This window comes from Chiloscyllium plagiosum, chromosome 2 (genome assembly GCF_004010195.1).
Source record: "Chiloscyllium plagiosum isolate BGI_BamShark_2017 chromosome 2, ASM401019v2, whole genome shotgun sequence".
Classification (NCBI taxonomy): Eukaryota; Metazoa; Chordata; class Chondrichthyes; order Orectolobiformes; family Hemiscylliidae; genus Chiloscyllium; species Chiloscyllium plagiosum.
Genome location: NC_057711.1, coordinates 73828090 through 73839694, shown reverse-complemented (window position 1 = coordinate 73839694; position 11605 = coordinate 73828090). Strand labels below are relative to the sequence as shown.

The 11605-nt window shown below is 37.5% G+C and overlaps 1 protein-coding gene across 4 annotated transcripts in view; it reads left to right on the top strand.

Annotated features, from left to right (window-relative positions):
• Positions 1-560: 560 nt before the first annotated feature.
• The window catches only part of LOC122560880 (retinal dehydrogenase 1-like), a 72629-nt gene continuing 61584 nt past the window's right edge, over positions 561-11605 (top strand). Inside the window, exons 1-3 of one of the 4 annotated variants that reach the window (XM_043712104.1) lie at positions 561-626; positions 1745-1860; positions 2621-2725. In XM_043712104.1, coding sequence (XP_043568039.1) covers positions 1768-1860; positions 2621-2725 — 198 coding nt within the window. In that variant the 5' untranslated portion in view covers positions 561-626; positions 1745-1767. Of the gene's footprint in view, positions 627-896; positions 1197-1642; positions 1660-1744; positions 1861-2309; positions 2527-2620; positions 2726-11605 lie in introns of those variants that run through there. The other 3 variants (XM_043712085.1, XM_043712093.1, XM_043712113.1) reach the window with 3 other exon arrangements.

Sequence of the window (11605 nt, the reverse complement as noted above, 5' to 3'; positions counted from 1 at the left end):
TACAGAATGATAAACATAAGTGATTAAAATGAATTAAAATTCTTAATTATATGCAGCTGCTGAATCATGGAAGTATTCACATAGTATGGACTCAGATTAGCTTCAGAAAGATTTATAAAATGTCAGAGGTTTAATAAGCCTGCATATTTCATTCTACACTCAATCACGGCATACAACTTAGTTTTGTCATGCACACTGGAATTATGCTTAGTTTGTAATGCTAATGCATCCTTTAGTAGATCGTAGGCATTTTGAAATTAGGCCATTCAAGGTTCAATATTTGTATTCTAGCCTCTGACTCAGACGGTTGTGCATTAATTTTGGGTCTTGAACATAAAACCTGGCCTGACATTCAGAAGTTCTGTTTGCTCGATGAAGCATTAAACAGACCTTTCCAGCTCAAGTAGATGCAAAATGACACCACGTAGAAAACAGCATGAATTTTTTTTCCTGCTTTTCTGGTCACTATTTAGCCTTGAACCAATCTGGTCGCTATCACAATAGTATACTTGAGATGCGGCTGTATACAAATGTATTTTCTGTGTTACAACAGTGACTACATTTCAAAAAGTACTTCATTGATCATAAAATGTGTATCCTGCAGACCTGAAAGTCACAGTGTAAATGTAAGTGTGAGCAATTTTTTTTATATGGCAAAGTAACAAGGTCAATGGGAAAATGGAGGTAATAAAGTGGAAGGGTTCAAAGTCAAGGAAGGAAGATTCAGCAACTACATTAATTTGTATGGTTTAATATTTTGTGATTACATAGCAAGGAAAAGTACCAGTGATTTAATATGTGCAAGAAGAGCCAGAAATCTGACAAGTGCAAATCTCAGGCGATGTGTTAGCCAATGAATACAAGATACACTACAAAAATTTCATCAAAGATCGTGAGACAACACCTTTAAAACCCACTAACACTTCCATCTAGTAGGACAAGGTCAAATACACGGGAACACCACCACTTCAAGTTCCCCTCCAAGTCACTCACAGTCCTGGCCTGAAAATATATCGCCATTCATTCACCGCATCGAGGTCAAAATCCTGGGTATTGTGTGCCAACCTAAGGTGTATGGACCGCAGCGATTCAAGAAGGCGCCTCAATATTAACAAGGAATGGGCAATAAATTCTGGCTAGCCAGCGGCGCCTACATCCCTGAATAAGAATTTTTAAAAATCAGTTTTGACGATTTGGTAAGAAATTCAATAATTGATACTGGTGTTTCGAGTGAGGTGAGATTAGCATTGATGTCAGTTTTATTAGCCGAATATGTAAATGTATTGATCTGCTGAATTAAACTTCAAATGTATTCGGCTAAAAATAATGATGAATTTCTCATCTACCCAGCAACTCTAAACAGCGCAGATCTTTCATGATTGCTTAAGTAATGGGCTTTCATGATGTTGACGTTTATGCAGCAGTTATTTAATAAGTAACCGTCACTTTATAACCTCGACTAGTTAGGAATGATTGCAATGATCACAGGCAGTTTTCAATCTGCTGTGACTTGATTCTGTATGCTGTTGCCGAGAGGTGGGGATTTGCCCTTTGGACGTGCCCCGTGCACTGTACCGTGTTTTCAGCCAATCGGTTCTCTGACTGTTAGTAGTGTTTAATAATTCTGTTTCAACACCTTGCGGCTGACAACAGAAGTAGGCGAGTCCTGTTTTCTGTTTTAAGTTATTGTTTTGCAAGGAAAGGAAGCTTTGTTGTGTCTGAACCTGAACTACGCCTATTCCAGGAACACAAGCAAACAAGCACAACATGAGTGCCCCAGCTCCCGACCACGAAAGTGCAGCGCCCGCTCCCCGCAATGTGCCCGTGCCAGTCACTGAGCTGCAAATCAGATACACCAAGGTGAGTGCGAGCATTTCAACCCCCACAGTTCCGGCACCTACAACTCTGCCGACTGCAGCCCTGCTGTCCCCATCCGATTTGTTATTCTATATAAACATAAACTGGACTAAATCTGAACGTAAAATCTATGCATAGACATGGAATTCCGAACAATATGAATTCTTCAGCCTTAGATACGTTTTGTGTGCAATTCTAAAGAACCTAATATATGACCGAGAAATAATGGTTGTAACAATTTTATTGTTTTCTTTTAAAGAAATGCAGAAGTGTGCCCCTTCGCGTGCTCCGATAGAAGTTACCAAGAGCTGCGGTAGAACTGCGAGTCTGTAGACAGAATCTGAGCTGCAGCGAGCAGCTAATAAGCGGGTCCTGAACTCACCAGAGCTCAAAACTCTGATTGAAGTGTTTCTTGATAACTGAGAAAAAGCATGTTCTCAGATAAATACTTGTTCTCCTTTAAAAAAAAAGAGTTTAGGGACTTCTGAGGAAACTGTGTACAGCAGGAACCTTGACCCATGTGATGTATAAAGTGCAATATTAATAGAAAGCAGGCTAACCTTTAAACGATTCACACACACATTGAAATAGCGTGCACCCCCACCCCCTCCCCCCGCTTAGTGTATCGGCAGAACTAGGGCTGCATTGTACTGGAAACTGAAAGATCAGGTAAGCCAGCTGGTCACTGGAATTTCGGGTGAATTGTTTTCCGGTGGTGTTGTTTCGAATCGGTGTCCATTTTTAGGTGTTTGTTTTATTGCAGATCTTTATCAACAACGAGTGGCACAACTCCAGCAGTGGCAAGAAGTTTGCAACCTGTAACCCTGCCACAGGAGAGAAGATCTGCGAGGTGGAAGAAGGCGACAAAGTGGGTTTGCTCAATAATTTGAGTGTGTTTGAATAATTCATGCAAGGGTGCTTTTTTTTTATAGTTCATTACTAACTTTCCATCAGACGTCTCACAGTTTTCACAAATCGACTGATATTAAATTATATGAACTTGAATCCATGCTTGGATTTTGCCAGTTTTGCCTGCTGTACATGTTCACCTGCATTTGGCATATTTTACTTGTTTTTCAGTGGATGAATGATGATGCTATAAGCTGAACATTATATTAATTGTAGATAGTATCTTCAGCTCAATACAAAGTGTGATTGCTCTCTTGATGGCTGGGCTTGAGTGAAAGATATGCATTAACCCAAAATCTAAATTCAAGACAAACTAAGACACTATTTAGCAGTTTGAACCCTTTTTTTAACATCCATGTGCTGCAATCTGAATAAAATACAGTGCTGATATGCACATCAACAGGTAGCTTAGAAGTGACATTATGTAGATATTGACTTTAAAGTCATCATGAGAGAAATATATTGTTTGGTGATTTACATTAGCACATCATATAATTCCCACCTGCAGTTCTAAAATGAATCATTAGAGAATCGACAATTCATTGAAGAACTGTAAATTTCTTAAGCTACTGTGAGTCTTACTCTGTTTTCCTCCAATGCTTAGTTAGTTAAAGTTGACAAGATCTTTGACAAGATAATGGGACAAAGAAACATGATTGTGTCAGATCTACTTGAACAATAAAGGAGGAGAAAGTGAGGACTGCAGATGCTGGAGATCAGAGCTTAAAAATGTGTTGCTGGAAAAGCACAGCAGGTCAGGCAGCATCAAAGGAGCAGGAAAATCGACGTTTCGGGCATAAGATTCCTGAAGAAGCTCTTTTGATGCTGCCTGACCTGTTGAACAATAAAGGCTTCTTTTTGAAGGCAAAGGAAGTTTCATTGTAATATTAGTAATATCTATATTCACACACAGAGTATAAACTACATGGGTTTCCTATCAGTTAAAATCTTGAAAATATCATTGATCAAAAACTGAATGGGATCAATTATAAAAGTACCTGTCATTACAAGAACAGGCCAGAGGCTGGGAATTCTGCAGTAACTCACATCCTGACATCCCAAAGCCTGTCTATAACTACAAGGTAGAATTCAAGAGTGATGAAACACTTCAACTTGCTTGGATAAGTGTAGCTCTAACAAGATTCAAGAAGCTTGATGCTATTCAGGACAAAGCAATCCACATGAGTAGCATCCCATGCACCACTTTAACCGTTCACGTCCTTCCCCCATGGACCACAGTAGCAGTAGTATGTGCCATTAACAAGATTCATTGCAGTAGCTCACCAAAGCCTCCTTAAACTGCACCTCCCAAATCTAAGATCTTTAATACTCAGAAAGACAAGGGAAGAAGATATGTGGGAATAGCACCTCTTGCAAGTTCTCTTCTGAGACATATGCCATGTTGATTTGAAAACAGATAACCGTCCCTTGACTATAGTTATGTCAAAATTTTGGAACCCCCTTCCTAACAGCACTATGGATGCATCTACACCTTATAGACTGTTGTGGTTCAAAAAGATGGTCGCCATCTTCCCACATGCCATTAAGGAAAGACAATAAATGCTGCCCCAGCCAGTAATTCCAATATCTCATGACATTTTTTTTTAAAATTATGAGTTTCAAAATGTTATCATTAAGGAAATATTTTCAAGTATCCCAGAGGTCTTTAATTACATTTTGAAAATTGACCCTGACATAATGTGAAAAATATTTCCTTCTAATCATAATTATGCAAATGTATTGACAGTGATATTACTCTGTGCAAGTCATATCTCATTATTAGGAACTAGAAGAGCATAGCATAGAAACCTCTAAAAGAGGAAGCTCAAAACAAAGACGAAAACAGTTAATCTTTCACCAATTTTCTTTAATCTTGCGATTACTGACAATGGAAGACGCCTTGATCTTCCAGAAAACAACATTTTGGAATACAGTGTATGGGCAATTTGAAGCATGTAAGTGCACATTTATACCTTGCTTTTAAAAATAAGTAAAAATGGATAAACCAGGCATTAAAGGTCAATCTGCCTAACATCAGCTGTTAGGGGCAATAGGCACAGACAGAATTAATTGACATTTGGAAAATTATTGGCTAATAATTAAAAACCAGCATAGATTTATTCAACTTGATTGAGTTCTTTAAAATAGTAATAGGGAGAAATTAATTAGAGTAGTCCAGCTTATGTTGTGTAGATGGACTTTAAAAATGTATTTGATAAAGTATCACATAATAGAATTGTTAACAAAATTAAGACTTCTGAAATTAAAGGTGTAATGACAACACAAATTCAAATTGACGAAGGGCGTAGAAATCAGCAAGTAATGGTTGTTTTTCAAATAGATAGAAATTTTACAATGGTGAGCCCTCTGTCTTAAGATCACTCAATAGTAATGGCCATGAGTTGTATATACAGGGCATTACACCAATGTTTCCTAGTGATGTGAAATGTATTAAACAGCAAAGAGTATAGTAACAGATATCAAGAGGGCATAGAGTGACTAATAAGATATGCAGACAAAACTGCAAATGAAATAACACAAAAGTGTGAAGGAATGCATTTTATAGGAAGAATGAAGAAAAGCAATATAAACTAAATGGTATAATTATCAAAGGTGTTACAGGAACGGACACCTAGGGTGTGTGTCCATAAATCTTTGAAAATGACAAGACAAGTTGAGAAGACTTAAAAATCATATAGATCTTTGGTATTATTAATAGAGATATAGAGTGCAAAAGTAAGAAATTTATACTAAATCCATATGAAACATGAAACAAACCTCGGCTGGTGTACTAAGTTCAATTTGAACAACACATGAAAAAGATGTCAAGGCTTTTGAAAGTATGCAGAAGAAATACAGTAGAACAATACTATGATTGAGAGACTTTGATGAAGTTGTGTGGTAGGAGATGATAAGTTATTCTCTTTTGAACAGAGAAGTTATGAAAAGATTTGAAAGACGCATTTACATTTAAGTTTTTGTTAAGAGTTATTTGATTTATTCATTCAGGGGATGTAGTCTATTCTTAATTCTCTTGAGAGGGTGATGGTGAGCTGCTGTAATCCACTAGCTACAGGTACACCAACAATGTTGTTAGGGGTGAATTCCAAGATTTTGAACTCAATGACACTGAAGAAATGTCAACCTATTTCCAAGTCAGGATGATAAATTGCTCAGAAAGGAAATTACAGATAGTGATGCTCCCATGCATTTAGTTAATCTTCTCCTACTGGGTCATGATTTAGAAATGCTGGTATTGGACTGGGGTGTACAAAGTTAAAAATCACACAACACCAACCTGTTGGACTAAAACCTGATTTTTAACCTCATAATAGGTAGTAGTGACCTTGGGTTTAAAATGTTCATCTGAGAAGCCTTGTGAATTTCTGCAGTGCATCTTGCAGATAGTACACACCACTATACCTCCATAGTGGAGGAAATGAATTTCTGTGAATACGCTGCAAGTCAAACAATTGCTTTGTCTTAATGATGTCAAGCTTCTTGAGTGTTGTTGGAGCTGCATCCATCCAAGCAATTGGGAAGTTTCTGTCACATGTACTTATAGATAGTGGACAGGCTTTGGGCAGTCAGGAGGTGAATTACACATTGCAGGATTCCATTTGCTACTTGTGCCACCTAATTTATATGGGTAGTCCAGTTCAGTTTCAAGTCAATGATCATCCCCAGGATGCTGAATCTGAGAGATTCAGTGCTGATAATGCCATTAAGTTTCATTATTGATTGTCCATGGATGATATTTAGATTCACTCTTTTTGGAGACAAGTATTGTCTGGCATTTGTGTGGTGTGAGTATGATTTGCCACTTATCAGCCCAAGCCTGGATATTGTCCAGGTCAAGCTGCTTTTGAACAAGGACCTTTCAGTGTTTGAGGAGTCATGAATAATACTAAACATTGTGCCATCATCAGCAAACATCTCCATTTCTGAGCTTATAATGAAGGAAAAACAATTAATGAAGCACCTCGAAATTAATGGGCCAAGGACACTGTCATGATGACCTCATGTAGTGATGTCCTGGAACTGAGATGAATGTCCTAAAACAACTGCAACCAATTTCCAGAATGAACAGGCATTATTCCAACCAGCATAGAGGTTTCCCTTAATTTCCATTGGTTCCATTTTTGCTCGGACTTTTTCATGCCACATTCAGTTGAATGCAGCCTTGATGTCAAGGGCTGTCACTCTCACCTCACCTATAGCATTCAGCTGTTTTGTCTATGTTTGAACCAAGGCTATGATGATGGCAGGATCTGAGTGGCCCTAGTGGAAGCCAAACTGGGCAACACTGAGCAGGTTATTGCTGAGCAATTGCCACTCGATAACACTGTTGATGGCACCTTATATCATTTTGCTGATGGTGGAGAGTAGATTGATGGGGCAGTAATTGGTCAGTTTGGGTGTTTTCTTTTTGTGAATAGGAGATACCCAGAAAAAATTCCACATTATCTGATAGATACCAATGTTGTAACTATACTGGAATTGTTTGGCTAGGGGTGTGGCAAGTTCTGCAGCATATGTGTTTAATACTATTGCTGGAATGCTTTTAGAGCCCACAGCCTACACAGTATCCATTGCCTCCAACCATTTCTTGATATCCTGTGGAGTAAGTCAAGTTGTTGAGGACTGATCAATTTGCTGGTAAAGTCCCCAATAATCAAATGGACAACCACCATGGAGGCATATAGGTGTGTGATAACCTAAGAAAAACAATATTGTCTAAGAGGTAAATGCTTGCTATAAGTTTTTTGTTTTTACTGGAGCAACATTAAACAAATGCATTCGCAACAAATGCATAAAGTGCATTAATATCTACCACCAAAGTGATAGGTTGCTAAAGTATGCCCTACCCACAGAAGTTAGACAAATCTAATCAGATCAATTATCATCAATTAGTGTTTGCTCAATCATTAGTGAAGTGAAGGTAAGACTTATCAAATATTGTCAAAACACAACATCTATTCACCAATAATCAGCTATTCAGTTTGATTTCTGCTAGAGTCACTGGATTCCAAACTTCATTATAGCCTTGATCCAGACAAGAACACATAATCTGAATTCCAGAAGCAAGGTATGGTTTCCTCTCAAAATGCCTTGCCAATTGGCTAAGAAAGTCACATCTGTTAGGGACTGGCAATAAACACTGGCCTTGTCAACGACACCCAGATCCCATGAAAGAATAAATAAACAGCATTGTCGGAGCTTCAAGATTAGATTAGATTCCCTATAATGTGGAAACAGGCCCTTTGGCCCAACAAGTCCACACCGGCCCTCCGAAGAGCAATCCACCCTTCTACATCCACCCCTGATTAATGCACCTAACACTATGGGTAATTTAGCATGGCTAATTCACCTGACCTGCACATCTTTGGACTGTGGGAGGAAACCAGAGCAAACCCATGCAGACATGGGGAGAATGTGCAAACTCCACACAGACAGTTATCCGAGGCAGGAATTGAACCTGGGTCCCTGGCACTGTGAGGCAGTAGTGCTAACCACTGAGCCACTCATGATTACCATCCCATGGTGGGCACCAATGATGAGAAGCTTAATTATACTAGTCATGTTAACAGTGTGACCAAAGAGCAGGCAGAGTTAGACATACTGTGACAAATTGCTCACCTCCTGCACACTTCCCTCCCTAAGATCTCTCAAATCTCCATAGGAATCAATAGAAATGTAAGGGAATATTCTTCTGCATTTAGCAGAATGCTATGTGCTCACAATAGACCAATCTGATTGATTGTTGTCTCGTTCAATACGTTGAATATTCACCCATTACACTGGCATACAGTGACTGTAATTTGCATTACTCCAGATATTCTCTAATCTTACTGAAACAATACCTGTCAATCCTATTACTTCCAAGAAGGAGAAGAGCACTAAAATCCTAGAAACACAAGTATTGTCAGTTCTCCTCCAAATTTTGCGTCACCTAATTATGGACATTTATTGTTTTTGGTTTATCATTATGGATCAATATTCCAGGATTCTCTTGTAATCTTCATGTGAATACCAGTGTAGTATTTTTTTTAAAAAAGGCTTACACTCTCAGGCTGACTAGAGACAAGTAGAAAATGCAACAAAATGACAACATCATGTTTGTACATGATTCAGTTTTGTGCAGTGACTAAAATGTTAGGACTAGAGATTGTGCCAATTTACTTGTAAGTTGATGTCCACCTGAATTTTGAGTAGGGTTCAGTTCCATTGACAGTAGCTCCCATTAGAAACAGCTATATTTGAATCAGAAGAGATATTTTACACACCAATGTTGTTTAAGGCTTAGACTGCCTATATTGACAGTTAATGCTTCCATTCAATAACATGAGTGGTACAAGTTGCCCATTTTGAGTGATAATTTTAAAAATGCTCTTAGCTCTCATCAAGAAATGCTAGATGCAAAATTGGCTAACATTCTTAGTGGAGTCACATATGTGTTTTGAGCTCAGTGGCTTTTATATTTAATGTATTTTTGCTACTGTAGATTCAAGAAACATTGCTTACTACTATAATATACTAAGTTCTTTCATTCCTGATACCATTATCCTTCCTACTTAAATTGATATTACAGGATTTTCACATTCATAATGCAAGACAAAGTATCGTGCAATGATAAGATGCAGTTTGAATCTAATGTGTTCTCACAGAATGAATTTCTGAGCCATTTTGGATTGGTTCAAAGAAAAGAATAAAAGCATTCAATATCATCCAAACAACTCGTACATATCTCCTCGAGATACTTGCCATTGATAGGAGCCTGGAACAAGGTTGTTCGGAAGACAACATTGTACTAACAATCAGACATTTAAAGAAATGGACAAACCTTAAATCAAAATAAGAGAAAAGAATTAAATTTTAGTTCACATTTTAAAGAAAGCTCACTGCTATTTCTTAAACAAGTTAAGAACATTAACAATTTGTTAGTTTACTTTTGTTCAAATGTCTAAGATAAAATTGTGAGAAGTAATTTCAAACATGCAGTGATAAGTGTAATTTAGGGCTATAAGTTAAATTGTTGTAATTAAAAGGGAGAATTCTGTTTACGTTGAATAAAAAGCATACACGTACTCAAGATTAAATTACCACTAATTTTGGTTTCTCTGATATTTGACCAGGCAGGAATTACGAGATGAACAATAATTGAATTACCTTGATCCATTTTTTGACAGCTCATGTAGAGCTCTGTTTCACTGCCATTCATTTTCCATATACAGAAGAGTCCATGAATAATGCTATTATTCCCACAGGTGCATTTTTCTATAACTAATTACTGGGTCAGAGATTGTATTTTTGTTGGTTTTAGTCAAACAGAAGAAGGAGCCTTTTTTTCTCTTTCTTTATCTATTCCTTTTTGTGTTTCCTGTCCATTTCCTAACTATCATAAATATAAAATATTAAAACATAAAATGTTGGAAATGCACATTTGATCAGATGTCATCTGAAAGAAAACTGTTTCTGCTCTCAAGTCTTAGACCATTCTCACAAACAGGTCTTGACACCTGTTACCTTTAAAGTTGTTTATTCTTACCTTATGATCTAGCTTTTTTAATAAGTTGACCAGGAAGCAGACAGAAAATCCTCACAGACAACTATTTAAATCCCTTTATCCCTAATTTATCAAGTGTGAATTTATTGCCTAAGCTAGTTATCCTGAAAAGGCAGTGTGAGCTGTCTTCTTGGATTACTTTGACCATTTGAATACAACTAAATGTCTTGCTAGGTCAGGTCTGAGGGTAGTTATGCATTAGCCACTTTGGTGGAAAATTGGAGTCATGCATAAACCAAATCAGGTAAAGATGACAAAGGACATTTCTTGGATATATATGGCAACCTGAGAGATAGGGTTATTATACAGATCAGGTAGCATGTAATTGAATAATGAAATCGACATGAGCTGTTGAATGGTCAATCTCGATGTTATAGAAGAAGAGATTTTGTTTTTTGTATTTTGTTCCTTTTGATTTAAGACAAAGCCAAATCACTTCTATTTAAGAATGTAATGTTGTTAAGTTCATAAGCATCAAAAGCAATGAGTTAGAATTACAAGTGCCATCTCATTTTGGATGCTCTGGGGGGCATAGAGTAGAATCCTACAATAAGGCCCGAAGTACCCCAATGTTGGCATAATTTCTGTGGAGCCTGTGAGATGTAGATGGTGACAGTAACCATGGTTGCAGCAGCTCTCAGTTATGTAAGACAGGAAGGGTGTGAGTGCAACTGAGTCACAGGATGCGCAGTCGGATGGGAAGTGTTACAAATGGGGAAGAAGGGTAGCCCTGCGAATCCACATTCAGATGTATTTTAAAAATTTATCCCATTGGTTTCTGCTTAATGAGTGGTTTCTTTAAGAACTATCTCTTAGCTCTGCACATAAACTCTGTATTCCGGCCTGCAGCTAACATCAATACTGACTGGTGACATCAGAACAAATAATCTGTATTAGAGGCATTTACGAGTCCTTTGAACTTCGCCAATTTGGTGGACAGTGTCCTGCAAACTCCATGTGAACTTGCTGCCTACTATATAGGAGCCTTTGCTCTTTGGTGACTAAAACATTGGATGAATTTCTGGGCCTATTTCTTTCTCAGTATGTTAGCTTTAATTCTTTCTTCAATTACTTGCTATTCATTTAATGATGTTTTTCTTCATTTTGTAAATAAATCTGTGCCCCAAAATATATTGCATTTAACTATGGAAAAGCTAAAGATGAATGCCTCATTGCATATATTGTAATCATTCCCTGCAGCTTTAATATGTAATGTGCTGAATATCTTCATGTTGCATCCAGAAGAACATTTTAATTTTAACTGTTGCGTTA